The 18,124-nt window shown below is 42.6% G+C and overlaps 1 protein-coding gene across 4 annotated transcripts in view; it reads left to right on the top strand.

Moving 5' to 3' along the window:
• Positions 1-18,124, top strand: part of LOC112252252 (neurotrophic tyrosine kinase, receptor, type 3a) — a 293,700-nt gene that overhangs the window by 144,907 nt on the left and 130,669 nt on the right. For all 4 annotated transcript variants that reach the window (XM_024423331.2, XM_042323085.1, XM_024423330.2 and 1 more), the window contains exons 5-7: positions 6,827-6,981; positions 7,342-7,484; positions 9,130-9,271. In XM_024423331.2, the coding sequence (XP_024279099.1) occupies positions 6,827-6,981; positions 7,342-7,484; positions 9,130-9,271 (440 nt within the window). The remainder of the gene's footprint in view (positions 1-6,826; positions 6,982-7,341; positions 7,485-9,129; positions 9,272-18,124) is intronic.

Here is an 18,124-nt window from a genome sequence, read left to right as displayed (position 1 = left end):
GCTGTAATATTGATTGTTAGCCTGAGGTGGTCGCTCAGCGGATAGAGATAATAAGCTGCTCAGCAAAGAGGACTGGAGGGAACAAGGTTAATGTACTGTATGTAGAAATGTTCATGCACTCATAATGATGTAGCTTTTATTGATTGGTGCTCCCTGCCATCCCTTCTGATTCTTTACTAATTTGTTATAATTTTGTCATCGTACGTTAGCATGTGTTTCAGGGATAAATGCATCTCTTGGTCATTGAAGATGCGACTCATGCAATTTCTATACAGTAGTTGTTAGCCAGGAATTGACTGGAGGGAATATCCATCTCTATGAAATCTGGATTTTAGATGGAAAACCGAGCTTGCAGTAAGCTTGGGAGTAACCAAGTGTGGACCGACAACACGGCGTGGCTGGCTGTGTGTCTGCTCTGTGTTAGGCATTCAGAACACCCTTACAGCTCTCTGTCACAGTGGAGACATTGACACCAAGGCTTGGTCAAGGAGCTCAATATAACCAGTGCTGCCTACCAGTGTCTGCCTGCTTGGCCATTTGATACATATACCAGGGCATCAGCCCAGGCCACAACACTGTTTTACTCACCCACACATTGAGACGTATATCTCACCTCGTCTCCCACACCTTCCTTCCTTCCTTCCTTCCTTCCTTCCTTCCTTCCTTCCTTCCTTCCTTCCTTCCTTCCTTCCTTCCTTCCTTCTACCACTTCTGTGACTGGTTGTGGTTGTTGAAACAGCTCTCATGCCTGACTGAGCATCACTTTCCCCCAGCAGTACTGCAGACCGGCATCCACGCATGTCATTTAGAATGGGGATCATTGACAACTCTTTCCACCCCCAGTTTGCTTTCAGAGCCAGTGACAGATTGACAGCATGTTGTCACTGTATCAGAATCAACAAAACAATTCATATAAGGATGTATAACCAGAACATAGCGTGTCTTCAGACATCTTGTTCTTTGTTTGGCCTATTGCCACATCATCTATATGGATCGAAAGAGATAAGTATTTTACCATGTTTTGGAGTTGGCAATTTTGTCCTCATCTGAAAATAATGATGTGCAATTTGAGCTTGACGCACAGGGAGATTTCAGAGCTGTTCTGCCTTTGTTCATTGTCATAGATAGTTACATTTTTGTACATCATTCATGTATAGTATTTTCTGAAGAAGTCTTTATTCTGGGCTTTAAAAACAAAACTGCATAACTTCTCAAAAGTGAAGAAGATAACTGTAAATGTCCCAGTTGCTTATCTGATGGGCTGAGCATGAATTCTACGTGAAACTCAGTTTGATTAATAAATAGATTATGGGGACAGGTGGACTTAAATCTGTAATTACCATATTATTAAGCAATGACCTCTAATATGGGGATCAGATTAACAGTGCAGGGAAGCCAATTCAATCCCTGGCTCCAAGAATGTTTGAGATGTCACCGGAAAGGTAATGAGACCAAGCAGAGAGAAGCCTGCTGTCTCCCTCATGGTTCTGTAATCTAGGAGGAGGAAGGTAGGGGTTTACATCCCTGGCCCCTATTCTATTCATATTCACTGCCTTTAATTATCCACTGCTCTTCATTTGGGCTTAATCCTCCCCCTTGGCTATGCCAGATCATTGATATATTCACTGCACCGTGTGGGGAGATCACCTAAATTCAATTTAGTTGTATGCATGTGGATAAAATAATCTCAGCCTTTCAAATAAACTGAGATTGACCCCCACATCTGTAAACTGAAATTTCTCCAATATGAAAAAAATTTCTCCAATATGGTCAAAAAACATAATTGGTCCATATCTTAGAAACTGAAATGTTAAACTTGATTTCTCCAATATGGTCCATTTAAACTGAGATTGATTTCTCCAATATGGTCCACATCTGTAAACTGAGATTGATTTCTCCAATATGGTCCACATCTGTAAACTGAGATTGATTTCTCCAATATGGTCCACATCTGTAAACTGAGATTGATTTCTCCAACTGCATATATATATATTAGAAAGCTAAGTGATTGCAGGTCAGTAAATATTTGATGTCATCGTCATTTGATTTTGCAATATTCCTTTGTTGCAGTGTTCAGCTCCTCCACGGTCTTTCTCTGTTGGTGTTGATGAAAATCTAGCCAGGGAGACTGTATAAATCCTGTACTGGGATTTCACCAAATATGGCCTAACTCGTTAACAAATGTATACAGATAACATTAACATTTAGCCAGCTTGCCTAGAGAATACCGTACAGCGTATTTAATGGGCAATCTTTTATATCTGGCATAGCTATTGCCACTTACTGAACACTCACATACTATAGGGACCTTGTTAAATTGGGCATCACCAACTTTACCTTTAACTGATGAAAAACCCTTGTGTCTCATTTATCCTGGTAAGTGTATGTGGCAGGCTGATCAATTCCCAGTCCACCTTGAAAATGGGAGCTATTTGTATTCAGGCCACACCTCCCTATGCATAAATCCATGTACAATACTGTACAAAAGAGGTAAAAAATTATTTATGTATGCATTTATCTGTTGTCACATATTGTATCCAATGTCCCTCCGTACCTGTCGCATGCTAAGTTAGCCATTTTAAAGCAGATACTAATGTATAATACATAACCATGATTAAGTTATATGTGACTTGCCATTCTCAGCTCAGCATATAGGCTACTGGACTCCCATGTGTGTTCCTAGCTGCATGCCACCTTGACCTTTCCAAAGGTCAATTTGATGTTTTATTCAGGTTAGTAGAAGATATGCAAATGGCTATTCTCACAGGCCATAATCAGTCAGTGCTGTGGCCAAACCCCCCTTGGGCTATCTTTATATCATGCTATCATCGGTTTATTGTCTCTATGTTGTTAATTAAGTACATATTTTCAAAGGTATGTTGTGATGGTACTGAGTAATACAAAAAGGCCATCTGCCAACCAGAGGAGGCTCATACTAATGTCTGGAACAGAGCAAGTGGAATGGCTTCAAACACATAGAAACAATGTGTTTGATACCATTCCACTTATTCCACTCCAGCCATTACCATGAGCCTGTCCTCAACGATTAAGGTGCCACCAACCTCCTGTGCTGCCCCCCCACGCACGCACACACACACACACACACACACACACACACACACACACACACACACACACTTCATAAAGGTGTTTTATTCATGTTGTAAGTTGTACTGTAGGAAGCCTTTGATCACCATTCTTCAAAGCGACTTAATGCACACATGGAAAAATGAACCCAGGGTACTCTGTCCTTGGGCAGAACAGAACACACAATACTGCACAAAACCAAGTTAGTCCATGTATTGTAGGCAAATACCTCATCATTTAAAGACAACAGAAAAAGTCTCTGTGAGTGACTCTCCCCCCATCCAGACCTGCGTGTTACGTAGTGTATAGCGATTGCTGCGATGTTCATTTGGCATGCACACTCCGCTTTTCACGCGCGATCTCTGACCCCATCTTGTAAATCAGAAAGGTTATCTCTCTTTTGTCAACTGGTGAATCAATAACTATACAAGCACACAGCTAGCTAAGATCATGTTAATGAAATGTCCTCCAGGTCCAGGTGTTTTATCTCTCTTTCCATATGTTGGATCTAGTGTGCTGCGCTGTACTACCCACTAGGCCCTCAGAGACTCAGGCAGGAGGAAGCAGGCAGCAGGAAGCGGGCAGCAGGAAGCAGGGTGCACATCATGTGGAACTAAAGGCATTAGACATGCTAACTGCCACTTCATAGTCTTCTCTGGTCCATGGACAAATGTAACAAATGTGATAATAATGTCAGGAAAGATGTCAAAAGTGGAAAGTAGTTTTCCCATGTGGATGAAAGACAGAAAGAATACAATGGGCACGTTCAATATTTTATTCCTATATGAGCATTGTGAGGACTATTCATTTGAACCATTCTCCTTATCTTAATGAATGAGAAATGTCTGGACAAATGTATCTTAAGGGGTAAAATAGAGGAAACGACATGATGTCGTATAAAGGCTTGTTTGAAGCAGTAGAGCTAACAGTGATACCCAGTCTGTCTCATCAGAACCCCACACCTCATCACAGGAGCTGCCTGGGTGTGAGGATCTGGAAAGCCGGGGTGTGAGGGGGGTCGTGGGTGGGATTGTGTTAGGCATGTTGTTTAAGGGGATAATTATGATTAATAATTCAAATCATTATTAATGTTTTGAGCATCACAGGGTATGAACATCACGCCCCTCCTGTTCTCCAACCCTCATTAATCCTTTGTTAAAATAATGTGTGTCTTACTGTACAGTATGTGCTCATGCTCAAGCACTGTGATATTCTATTTTCAATATTGAAATTCACGGTCACCCACCAAAGCACATGAATTTAAAAGTGTATTTGCTCTGGGTGGTTCTACAAAGAAGACCTTTAGCTCTTCCCTGCTATCATTTTCAAATTTGTCATCCGTGTCGTTCACATTAATGTGACAATATTGATTTAGCCAGGGATGGTGCAGGGCCTGTGTTTGTTGAGGGAAGGGCTAAGTCCAAATCATATCCACCCGCTTCCAGCCCCAGCCTACGGTTAGCCAAATCAAATCAAATTTTATTTGTCACATACACATGGTTAGCAGATGTTAATGGGAGTGTAGCGAAATGCTTGTGCTTCTAGTTCCGACAATGCAGTAATAACCAAAGAGTAATCTAACCTAACAATTCCAAAACTACTACCTTATACACACATGTGTAAAGAGATAAGAATATGTACATAAAGATATATGAATGAGTGATGGTACAGAATGGCATAGGCAAGATGCAGTAGATGGTATAGAGTACAGTATATACATATGAGATGAGTAATGTAGGGTATATAAACATAAATTGGCATAGTTTAAAGTGGCTAGTGATACACGTATTACATAAAGATGGCAAGATGCAGTAGATGATATAGAGTACAGTATGTACATATACATATCAGATGAGAAATGTAGGGTACGTAAACATTATATTAAGTGGCATTGTTTAAAGTGGCTAGTGATGTATTTTTACATCAATTTCCATTAATTTCCATTATAAAAGTGGCTGGAGTTGAGTCAGTATGTTGGCAGCAGCCACTCAATGTTAGTGGTGGCTGTTTAACAGTCTGATAGCCTTGAGATAGAAGCTGTTTTTCAGTCTCTCAGTCCCTGCTTTGATGCACCTGTACTGACCTCGCCTTCTGGATGATAGCGGGGTGAACAGGCAGTGGCTCGGGTGGTTGTTGTCCTTGATGATCTTTATGGCCTTCCTGTGACATCGGGTGGTGTAGGTGTCCTGGAGGGTAGGTAGTTTGCCACGGTGAGCATTGTGCAAACCTCACTACCCCCTGGAGAGCCTTACAGTTGTGGGCGGAGCAGTTGCCGTACCAGGCGGTGATACGGCCTGACAGGATGCTCTCGATTGTGCATCTGTAGAAGTTTGTGAGTGCTTTGGTGACAAGCCAAATTTCTTCAGCCTCCTGAGGTTGAAGAGGCGCTGCTGCGCCTTCTTCACAACGCTGTCTGTGTGGGTGGACCAATTCAGTTTGTCCGTGATATGTATGCCGAGGAACTTACCCTCTCCACTACTGTCCCATCGATTTGGATAGGGTGGTGCTCCCTCTGCTGTTTCCTGAAGTCCACAATCATCTCCTTTGTTTTGTTGACGTTGAGTGTGAGGTATTTTCCTGACACCACAGTCCGAGGGCCCTCACCTCCTCCCTGTAGGCCGTCTCGTCGTTGTTGGTAATCAAGCCTACCACTGTAGTGTTGTCCGCAAACTTGATGATTGAGTTGGAAGGCGTGCATGGCCACACATCCGTGGGTGTACAGGGAGTACAGGAGAGGGCTCAGAACGCACCCTTGTGGGGCCCCAGTGTTGAGGATCAGCGGGGTGGAGATGTTGTTACCTACCCTTACCACCTGGAGGCGGCCCGTCAGGAAGTCCAGTACCCAGTTGCACAGGGCGGGATCAAGACCCAGGGTCTCGAGCTTGATGATGAGTTTGGAGGGTACTATGGTGTTAAATGCTGAGTTGTAGTCGATGAACAGCATTCTCACATAGGTATTCCTCTTGTCCAGATGGGTTAGGGCAGTGTGCAGTGTGGTTGCGATTGCGTCGTCTGTGGACCTATTGGGGCGGTAAGCAAATTGGAGTGGGTCTAGGGTGTCAGGTAGGGTGGAGGTGATATGGTCCTTGCCTAGTCTCTCAAAGCACTTCATGATGATGGAAGTGAGTGCTACGGGGCGGTAGTCGTTTAGCTCAGTTACCTTAGCTTCCTTGGGAACAGGAACAATGGTGGCCCTCTTGAAGCATGTGGGAACAGCAGACTGGGATAAGGATTGATTGAATATGTCCACAAACACACCAGCCAGCTGGTCTGTGCATGCTCTGAGGACGCTGCTGGGGATGCAGTCTGGGCCAGCAGCCTTGCGAGGGTTAACATGTTTAAATGTTTTACTCACGTCGGCTGCAGTGAAGGAGAGACCGCAGGTTTTGGTAGTGGGCCGTGTCAGTGGCACTGTATTGTACTCAAAGCAAGCAAAAAAGTTATTTAGTCTGTCTGGGAGCAAGACATCCTGGTCTGGAGATGAGATGGAGGGTCTCCAGTTCCTTCCCAGGCACGGTGTGATGACTCTTTGGGGCTGGTCTGGAGGATAAGACTGTCCTTCACCTACTTCTGCCTGTCCTGACAGTAAATGACCACAGATGCATAGTGTTGTTTCTCAACATACATTTTTCATTCTCTCTCTCTCTCTCTCTCTCTCTCTCTCTCCCTCTCTCTCTCTCTCTGTCCCCCTCTCTCTCTCTCTCTCTCTCTCTCTCTGCCCCCCCTCCTCTCTCCACAGGAGGCTGGAAGAAGTGGTGTTTGATTGTGGCTGTGATATCCGCTGGATTCAGCTGTGGCAGCAGCGAGGGGAGGCTGGCCTGAACACCCAGCAACTCTTCTGCAACAACGGAGCCTCCAAGATCCCTCTGCAGGCTATGAATATCTCACTCTGTGGTACGAACCACTGGCGCCACGTTCCCTGCTTCACACTCCTCAATCATCCCATGGTAGAATAATAGGGAGCACTTTACTTGGAATGGCTGTCATAGAGCCTAGACTATTCACATCGAATTCTTAAGAATGACCTAAACGCCTGTCATAACTCATCTCATGACAGCCGGCCAAAAAGAGTCATGACAACTCACTGTTCTGAAACTCTGCTTGTTCCTTCCTTTCCCTTTCCCAAATAGAATTCACAATAGCTCAGTGTCTCAGTGAGAATTTCAAGTGTGCTGTGTCTAGGTTCTATTGTATTCCCTCTCTGTCTCTCTCTCTTTCCCTCCCTCTCTCCCCCTTTCTCTCTCTGTCTCTCAGACCTGCCGGACATCAGTGTGACGCACTTTAACCTCACAGTTCTTGAGGGGGACAGAGTCACCATCACCTGTAATGGATCTGGATCCCCCCTACCTGAGGTGGACTGGACCGTCATTGACCTCCACTCCATCAACACTCACCAGGTGGGCTAGGGGACAAAGCAGGGGACACACAATGCACTCTGTGATTCTATTGATCACTGGGTTGTACACTATGTATACTAAAGTATGTGGACACCCCTTATCAGTGGATTTGGCTATTTCAGCCACACCCATTGCTGACAGGTGTCGAAAATCGAGCACACAGCAATGCAGTCTCCATTGGCAGTAGAATGGCCTTACTTACTTACTGGCCTTTACTGAAGAGCTCAGTGACTTTCAACGTGGCACCGTCATAGGAGGCCACCTTTCCAACAAGTCAGTTCGTCAAATTTACGCCCTGCTAGAGAGCTGCTGTCAACTGTACGCGCTGTTATTGTGAAGTTATTGTGAAGTGGAAACGTCTAAGAGTGACAACGGCTCAGCCACGAAGTGGTAGGCCATACAAGCTCACAGAATGGGACCACTGAATGTTGAAGCGCGTAGCCCGTAAAAATTTCCTGCCCTCGGTTGCAACACTCACTATCGAGTTCCAAACTGCCTCTAAGCAACGTAAGCACAATTACTTTTTGGCGTGAGCTTTATGAAATGGATTTTCATGGCCGAGCAGATGCACAAAAGCCTAAGATCACCTGCAATGCCAAGCGTTGGCTGCAGTTGTGTGAAGCACGCCGCCAAAGGACTCTGGAGCAGTGGAAACGCGTTATCTGTAGTGATGAATCACACTTCACCATTTGGCAGTCCGACGGACAAATTTGTTTTTTGGCAGATACCAGGACAATGTTACCTGACCCAATGCATAGTGCCAAATGTAAAGTTTGGTGGAGGAATAATGGTCTGGAGCTGTTTTTCATGGTTCTGGCTCCCAGTGAATGGAAATCTTAATGCTACAGCATACAATGACATTCTAGACGAGTATGTGCTTCCAACTTTGTGGCAACAGTTTTGGGAAGGCCCATTCCTGTTTCAGCATGACAATGCCCAAAGCGAGGTCAATACATGACAGTGCACAAAGCGAGGTCCATACAGAAATGGTTTGTCGAAATTAGTGTGGAAGAACTTGACTGGCCTGCACAAAGCCCTGGCATCAACCTCATTGAACACCTTTGGGATAAATTGGAACGGAGACTGCAAGCCAGGCTTAATCTCCCAGCATCAGTACACGACCTCACTAATGCTCTTGTGGCTGAATGGAAGCAAGTCCCAGTAGTAATGTTCCAACATCTAGTGGAAAGCCTTCCCAGAAGAGTGGAGGCTGTTATAATAGCAAAGGGGGGACCAAGCCATATTAATACCAATGATTTTGGAATGAGATGTTCGACAAGCAGGTCTCCACATACTTTTGGTCATGTAATGTACCATTGTGATTTGTGTATATCTAGCTGCATGAAACTACCTGGCTTGTGACCTTGGTGTTTGTGTTAGCTACAGAACAACTTCAGGGTCAGTGCCATTTAGATTCCAGTTAGTTATGAAATTCAGTTGTTGTGCAATAGAGAATGTCCATGTACAATTGTGTGTTTCTGATTTCACAGCTTTCTGAAACCCTGGAGATGTTTAACATGCAGAATATTACATCTAAAATCCTTAATGGAGTTTGTCTGCCGCTATGCTATGAGGTTGTCAAGCACCTTTATCTTTATCCTTCCTATCACTCACTCCTCTCTCTTTCTCTCCTGCTCTGTTCCAGTCCACTGTGTACTGGCCCAATGTCCACTCCATCAATCTGACCCTGTTCAACGTGAGTCGTGATGACAACTTCTACATGCTGACCTGTATAGCAGAGAACAAAGTGGGGATGGCCAACACCTCAATTCAGCTCACTGTCCATTGTACGTAGTGATAACCAATTCCACTTCAAAGTTTGTATTTATCAAATTGCACATCGCAAACACTGTTTGCCTGTTTGATGGAGCCAACATTCAGCTCACTCTCCAATGCATGTACAGAATGCAAATATTCAGATCACAGTCAGCCCATGAATGCTGTAGATGTTGTCAAGCACCTTGTTACACCACTATTTAGCTTTTATATGCAGACAACGTTTAATTACATTTTATTCCTCAAATTGTGCTATGAATTCTTTATGTGCATCTAAGTTACATGTACAGTGGACTCGGAAAGTATTCAGACCCCTTGAATATTTCCACATTTTGTTACATTACAGCCTTATTCTAAGATTTATAAAGATTTTAAAAATAATAATAATAATCAATTTACACACAATACCCCATCATGACAAAGCAAAACCAGGTTTTTAGATTTTTTTTGCAAATGTATTAAAAAACAACAACAGATATCACATTTACATAAGTATTCAAACCCTTTTACTCAGTACATTGTTGAAGCACCTTTGTTGAAGCACCGATTACAGCCTTGAGTCTTCTTGGGTATGATGCTGCAAACTTGGCACACCTGTATTTGGGGAGTTGCTCCCATTCTTCTCTGCAGATCCTCTCAAGCTCTGTCAGGTTGGATGGGGAGCGTCTATGCACAGCGATTTTCAGGTCTCTCCAGAGATGTTCGATCAGGTTCAAGTCTGGGCTTTGGCTGGGCCACTCAAGGACATTAAGAGGCTTGTCCCAAAGTCACTCCTGCATTGTCTTGGCTGTGTGCTTAAGGTCATTGTCTGTTGGAAGGTGAACCTTTGCCCCAGTCTGTGGTCCAGAGTGCTCTGGAGCAGGTTTTCATTAAGGATCTCTCTGTACTTGGCTCCGTTCATCTTGCCCTCAATCCTGACTAGTCTCCCAGTCCCTGTCGCTGAAACACATCCCCACAGCATGATGCTGCCACCACCATGCTTCACCGTAGGGATGGTGCCAGGTTTCCTCCAGACGTGACGCTTAGCATTCAGGCCAAGAGTTAAATTTTGGTTTCATCAGAACAGAGAATCTTGTTTCTCATGGCCTGAGTGTCCTTTGGGTGCTTTTTGGCAAACTCCAAGTGGGCTGTCATGTGCCTTTTACTGAAGAGTCACTTCCGTCTGGCCAGTATACCATAAAGGCCTGATTGGTGGAGCGCTGCAGAGATGGTTGTTCTTCTGGAAGGTTCTCCCATCTCCACAGAGGAACTCTGGAGCTCTATCTGTGTGACCATCGGGTTCTTGGTCACCTCCCTGACCAAGGCCATTCTCCGCAGATTGCTCAGTTTGGTCGGGCAGCCAGCTCTAGGAAGACTATTGGTGGTTCCAAACTTCTTCCATTTAAGATTGATGGAGGCCACTGTGTTCTTGGGAACCTTCAATGCTGCAGACATTTTTTGGTACACTTCTCCAGATATGTGCCTCGACACAATCCTGTCTCGGAGCTCTAAGGACAATTTCTTCGACCTCATGACTTGGTTTTTGCTCTGACATACACTGTCAACTGTGGGACCTTCTATAGACAGGTGTGTGCCTTTCCAAATCATGTCCAATCAATTGAATTTACCACAGGTGGACTCCAATTAAGTTGTAGAAACATCTCAAGGATGATCAATGGAAACAGGATGCACCTGAGCTCAATTTCAAGTCTCATAGCAAAGGGTCTGAATACTTATGTAAATAATATATTAATGTTTTTATTTTTAATACATTTGCAAACATTTCTAAAAATGAGTTTTTGCTTTCTCACATTCTCCTGTAAAGTAGACTAGTGGTATTTTACAGTGTATGTGTAAAATTATTAAAAAGCTAGAATTCAAGCTAGAATTCTTAATTGAAACAAAAAAAGCAGTCACCTCGCTTGTGTTTTGTTAAAAAGATGAGGGATGGGCCTGGAGAAGTGTAACCACTCTCAAATTCATTGGCAGAGCTATGGTTGCAAGGACTGACCATCTATGATATCAACATTATAGATTTAACCATGTTTTGTGGCTATTCAGTGTTTTTATTTTATTTACATGTGCATTGTTTACAAACATTGTTATAAAAAAACATGTATTTTGGGTTCTGATGGGGTATGACAGTCGAACTAAGCTTATGGGGCATTTATAAGTTATATTCTTCGAGAATCAATGGGTAGATATTCTTAATTTATAAGTCCAAAAATGGATGTAGCAACTAAGGATTCCAGCTATAAAGAATAAGCAATCTCCCTTGCATTCTGATGTCTGACTACTGATCATAAACTCCATCTTATAGATAGTAACCCAGAGGTGTCAAACTAATTTTGCCTTGCGGTTAGCATTCGGTCTTCACCGAGGTATGGAGGGCCGCGCTTCAAATGTCTTATATTTCCTCACAGTCAAAATTTGCTAAGACTTGTCCACAATCCATAGCTTTTTGAATTTCTGATGCTCCCTGACTGTCTAGCATTCATTTCAATGACTGTTAGCAAGCTGGACAGAGTGAATAGACTATACATGCACACAAAGGTATGTGGACACCCCTTCAAATTTGTGGATTCGGCTATTTCAGCTACTCCCGTTGCTGTCAGGTGTATAAATCGAGCACACAGCCATGCAATCTCCATAGACAAACATTGGGTGTAGAATAGCTTTACTGAAGAGCTCAGTGACTTTCAAAGTGGCACCGACATAGGATGCCACCTATCCAACAAGTCAGTTTGTCAAATTTCTGCCCTGATGTTATTGTGAAGTGGAAATGTCCAGGAGAAACAACGGCTCAGCCACCAATTGGTAGTTGACACTATCTCACAGAACGGGCTGCCGAGTGCTGAAGCTCGTAGCGCATTAATGTTGTTTGTCCTCAGTTGCAACACTCGCTACCGAGTTCCAAACTGCCACTGGAAGCAACGTCAGCACAATAACTGTTCGTCAGGAGCTTCATGAAATGGGTTTCCATGGATGAGCAGCCGCACACAAGCCTAAGATCACCATGCACAATGTCAAGGGTCGGCTGGAGTGGTGTAAAGCTCACCGCCATTGGATTCTGGAGCAGTGGAAATGCTCTCTCTGGAGTGATGAATCACACTTCACCATCTGTTAGTCTGACGGATGAATCTGGGTTTGGAGGATATCAGGAAAATTTTAACTTCCCTTATGCTTAGTGCCAACAGGTGGAGCTTGGTGTAATGGTCTGGGGCTATTTTTCATGGTTCAGGCCCCTTAGTTCCAGTGAAGGGAAATCTTAACGATACAGCATACAATGACATTCTAGATGATTCTGTGCTTCCAACTTTGTGGCAAAAGTTTGGGGATGGCCCTTTCCTATTTCAGCATGACAATGCCCCTGTGCACTAAGCAAGGTCCACACAGAAATGGTTTGTCGTGATCGATGTGGAAAAACTTGACTGGCCTGCACAGAGTCCTGGCCTCAACCTCATCGAACACCTTTGGGATGAATTGGAATGCAGACTGCGAGCCAGGCTTTATCTCTAAACATCAGTGCCCAACCTCACTAATGCTCTTGTGGCTGAATGGCTGAATTTCTTCTCAATTATATTATTTATTTAACTTTTTTACTCGTACGACCCGTGGGCCATATCTTTGACACCCCTGTTGTATCCTTTGTTAACTACTCCTATTCATTCTATCAGTACTCCTATCCATTCAATGCTATCCATTCTATCAGTAATCCTATCCTTTATTTGTTCACCATTCTATTACTACTCCTATCCATTATATCAGTAATCCTATTCATTATATTTTCACCATTCTATTACTACTCCTATCCATTATATCAGTAATCCTATTAATTCTATCAGTACTCCTATCCATTCAATGGTATCCATTCTAACCTGTCCATTCTATCAGTACTCTTATTAATTATATTTTCACCATTCTATTACTACTCCTCTCCATTATATCAGTAATCCTATTCATTCTATTTTCACCATTCTATTACTACTCCTCTCCATTATATCAGTACTCCTATCCATTCTATTTTCACCATTCTATTACTACTCCTCTCCATTATATCAGTAATCCTATCCATTCTATTTTCACCATTCTATTACTACTCCAATCCATTCTATCAGTACTCCTATCCATTCTATCCTCTCCATTCTATCAGTACTCCTATCCATTCTATCCTCTCCGTTCTATCAGTACTCCTATCCATTCAATGTTATCCATTCTATCCTCTCCATTCTGTCAGTAATCCTATCCATTCTATTTTCACCATTCTATTACTGCTTCTATCCATTCTATCAGTACTCCAATACATTATATCAGTAATCCTATCCATTATATTTTTGCCATTATATTACTACTCCTATCCATTCTATCAGTACTCCTATCCATTTTATCCTCTCCATTCTATCAATACGCATGTCCATTCTATCCTCTCCATTCTATAACTAGGCCTGCTTTTATCCAATCTAGCAGTTCCATTCTATCAGTACTCCTATCCATTCTATCCTCTCCATTCTATCAGTACTCCTATCCATTTTATCCTCTCCATTCTATCAATACGCACGTCCATTCTATCCTCTCCATTCTATAACTAGGCCTACTTTTATCCAATCTAGCAGTTCCATTCTATCAGTACTCCTATCCATTCTATCCTCTCCATTCTATCAATACGCATGTCCATTCTATCCTCTCCATTCTATAACTAGGCCTACTTTTATCCAATCTAGCAGTTCCATTCTATCAGTACTCCTATCCATTCTATCAGTACTCCTATCCATTCTATCCTCTCCATTCTATCAGTACTCCTATCCATTCTATCCTCTCCGTTCTATAACTAGGCCTGCTTTTATCCAATCTAGCAGTTCCATTCTATCAATGCCCAGAGGCCAGTGTATTGAATATTGATGCCTGCGAGCTGGGAGGTGGTTCTCTTGGATGTGAATATTTTATCCATGACAAGGCAGTTGGCCAACAGAGGTGTAACATTATTCTCTCCATACTCAATACATATTGATTCCCAGAGATTATGATGAGATCTGCAAACTCAGGTGGAAACAAGTCTCTCTCTCTCTTATGCTCGCTTACTCTCTCTTACGCTCTCTTACACTCTCTCTCAATTCAATTCAATGGGCTTTATTGGCATGGGAAACATGTTTACAATGGCAAAGCAAATGAAATATACAACAAACAAAAGGGAAATACACAAGGGAAATATTAGTGAATGTTACACTTCCCAAAATGTTCAAAGAGTATACAGTTGAAGTCAGAAGTTTATATAACCTTAGCCAAATACATTTAACCTCAGTTTTACACAATTCCTGACATTTAATCCTAGTAAAAATGTCCCTTGTTTTAGGTCATTTAGGATCACCACTTTATTTTAAGACTGTGAAATGTCAGAAAAATAGTAGAGAGAATGATTTATTTCAGCTTTTATTTCTTTCATCACATTCCCATTGAGTCAGAAGTTTACATACATTCAATTAGTAGTTGGTAGCATTGCCTTTAAATGGTTTAACTTGGGTCAAACGTTTTGGGTAGCCTTCCACAAGCTTCCCACAATAAGTTGTGTGAATTTTGGCCCATTCCTCCTGACAGAGTTGATGTAACTGAGTCAGGTTTGTAGGCCTACTTGCTCGCACACGCTTTTTCAGTTTTGCCCACAAATTTTCTATAGGCTTGAGGTCAGCACTTTGTGATGGCCACTCCAATACCTTGACTTTGTTGTCCTTAAGCAATTTTCCACAACTTTGGAAATATGCTTGGGGTCATTGTCCATTTGGAAGACCCATTTGCGACCAAGCTTTAACTTCCTGACTGATGTCTTGAGATGTTGCTTCAATATATCCACATAATTTTCCTTCCTTATGAAGCCATCTATTTTGTGAAGTGCACCAGTCCCTCCTGCAGCAAAGCACCCCCACAACATGATGCTGCCACCCCCGTGCTTCATGGTTGGGATGGTGTTCTTTGGCTTGCAAGCCTCCCCCTTTTTCCTCCAAACATAACATTGGTCATCATGGCCAAACAGTTCCATTTTTGTTTCATCAGACCAGAGGACATTTCTCCAAAAAGTAAGATCTTTGTCTCCATGTGCAGTTGCAAACCATAGTCTGGCTTTTTTTATGGCGGTTTTGGAACAGGGACTTCTTCCTTGCTGAGCGGCCTTTCAGGTTATGTCAATATTGGATTTGTTTTACTGTGGATATAAATACTTCTGTACCTGTTTCCTACAGCATCTTTACAACGTCCTTTGCTGTTGTTCTGGGATTGATTTGCACTTTTCGCACCAAAATATGTTCATCCCTATCAGAAGCTTTTAAACCCAGTACATATTTTCTGGAATTTTCCAAGCTGTTTAAAGGCACAATCAACTTAGTGTATGTAAACTTCTGACCCACTGGAATTGTGATACAGTGAATTATAAGTGAAATAATCGGTCCGTAATCAATTGTTGGAAAAAATACTTGTGTCATGCACAAAGTAGATGTCCAACGCGACTTGCCCAAACTATAGTTTGTTAACAAGAAATTTGTGGAGTGGTTTAAAAACAAGTTTTAATGACTCCAACCTAAGTGTATGTAAACTTCTGACTTCAACTGTAGATATTTCAAATGTTTTTTTATTGGCTATGTACTCTTGCTCTCGCTCTCTCTCCCCCCTCTCTTCATCTCAGTCTCTCTCGCTCTCTCTCCCCCTCTCTTCATCTCAGTCTCTCTCACTCTCTCTCCCCCTCTTCATCTCAGTCTCTCTCACTCTCTCTCCCCCCTCTCTTCATCTCAGTCTCTCTCACTCTATCTCTCATGCTCTCTTTCTACACCCCCCCTATCTCAAGCACTCATTTTCAGGGTGTATTTTAGGGTTGTCCAATACTACAATATATGATTGTCCATGACAACAAAGAAAACAGAAAGCAGACAAAACTCTTTGGTCTTTAAAGAAACCTACTGCATGTAAAATATTGTGTGCTCTAGCTTGGAAAATAAACATGATTCTGGTTGACAACATAAGGCTGCTTGTTTCCAACATTAGGACTGTTTTCCTCAGGAAATATAGTCCGCTTCATGTGTTGTTTCCTTGCCACAATACCTCTGAGAATCGCTGGTACTTGTATTGTGACATCCATAGTGTATTTTAGCTGAATTAACAGTGAATCAGAATATGATTGATGCTTTACATGAGCTCTGTATGCCACATTCACAGCCCTGGATTTGCAGATCGTTGGCTTCTAACAGATTGACCATAGATGTGGAGTTAAGTGGTGGGCACTTTGATGAGGTGTGATATTATTACTGCGTCTGGCCGCCATCGTTCAGAGTGGATGTGTCCACTCAACCAAAAGCCTGGAGACAAACCAATGTTCCTGTGGTCAGTAGCCACATCCTAGCAGCAGATTCAAATGTCAACAAAACACCATTTGTATGGTTGGCCTTCAAACTACTGAAAGTCTCTCTACTTGGAGTTGGTTTCCTTGGATGTGGATATATTTCATCCATGACAAGGCAGTGGTCCTCCACGTGAAAGATTGCAGAGATTCATAGAATGTTTCATCACATAATGTGCATGATTGCTTTCCAGCCGAGCGAGGAGAGAGGGGCTCTGACCCTAGTTATTCACTGGCAGTGCACTGGTGCAACACAGCAAAGCCATTTGTTTTTGTTTGTGTTGTTCTTTATGAAGCCACATGCTCTTTGGTTTCCTAACCTTCCTGGTAATTACCAATCATCTCAACAGCCGCTTGGCTTGTCTGTTGGAAACGCCTTAAAACAGAGAATGTCAACAGCTGTGGTGATTAGTTAGACTAACTGATCGTCAAGTTCCCTTATTAGATCACATTGTTTCCTTCAGCTGGATACCAGAACAGGGTAATATGATGAGTGTTTGTTGCTCCTGCATTTACATTCATACTGAGTGGTGTTGGCCAACAGGGTGCAACACTATTCCCTCCATATCCAATGCATATTGATTCCCAGAGATTATGATGAGATCTGCAAACTCAGGTGGAAACTAATGTCTCTCTCTCTCTCTCTTACGCTCTCTCTGTCTCTCTCTCTTTCTACAGCCCGTCTATCTCAAACACTCATTTTCAGGGTGTTTTTCTGAATATTTTCACAGAGACCCCCTGTGTTTGACCTTGAATTACTAACAATGAGGAAATTGGCATGTACTCAGTGTATATAGTGTGTATTTTAGGGTTGTCACGATACTACGATATCTGATTGTCCATGGCAATAAAGAAAACACAAAGCAGACTAAACTCTTCGGTCTTTCAAAAGAACCTACTGCATGTAAAATATTGTGTGCTATAGCTTTGAAAATAAACATGATTCTGATTGACAGCATAGGGCTGCTTGTTTCCAACATTTTTCTGCAGGAAATGTAGACCGCTTCATGTGTTGTTTCCTTGCCACAATACCACTGAGCATCGTGATACTTGTATTGTGACATCCATAGTGTATTTTAGCTGAATTAACAGTGAATCAGAATATGATTGATGCTTTACATGAGCTCTGTATGCCACATTCACAGCCCTGGATTTGCAGATCGTTGGCTTCTAACAGATTGACCATAGATGTGGAGTTAAGTGGTGGGCACTTTGATGAGGTGTGATATTATTACTGCGTCTGGCCGCCATCGTTCAGAGTGGATGTGTCCACTCAACCAAAAGCCTGGAGACAAACCAATGTTCCTGTGGTCAGTAGCCACATCCTAGCAGCAGATTCAAAAGTCAATAAAACACCATTCATATGATTGGCCTTCAAACCACTCAGTCTCTACAGACAAACTTGAAAATACATGGGTACAGGGTGTAACTATAGAACATTGTGTGACTGTCCTGCGTCAGACATAGTAAAACAAGTGCATGCTCCTGAACAAGGCTACATGGTGTA

This window comes from Oncorhynchus tshawytscha, linkage group LG06, assembly GCF_018296145.1.
Source record: "Oncorhynchus tshawytscha isolate Ot180627B linkage group LG06, Otsh_v2.0, whole genome shotgun sequence".
Taxonomy (NCBI): Eukaryota; Metazoa; Chordata; class Actinopteri; order Salmoniformes; family Salmonidae; genus Oncorhynchus; species Oncorhynchus tshawytscha.
The sequence above is the reverse complement of the archived record's forward strand: the minus strand, read 5'-3'. Positions and strand labels throughout refer to the sequence as shown.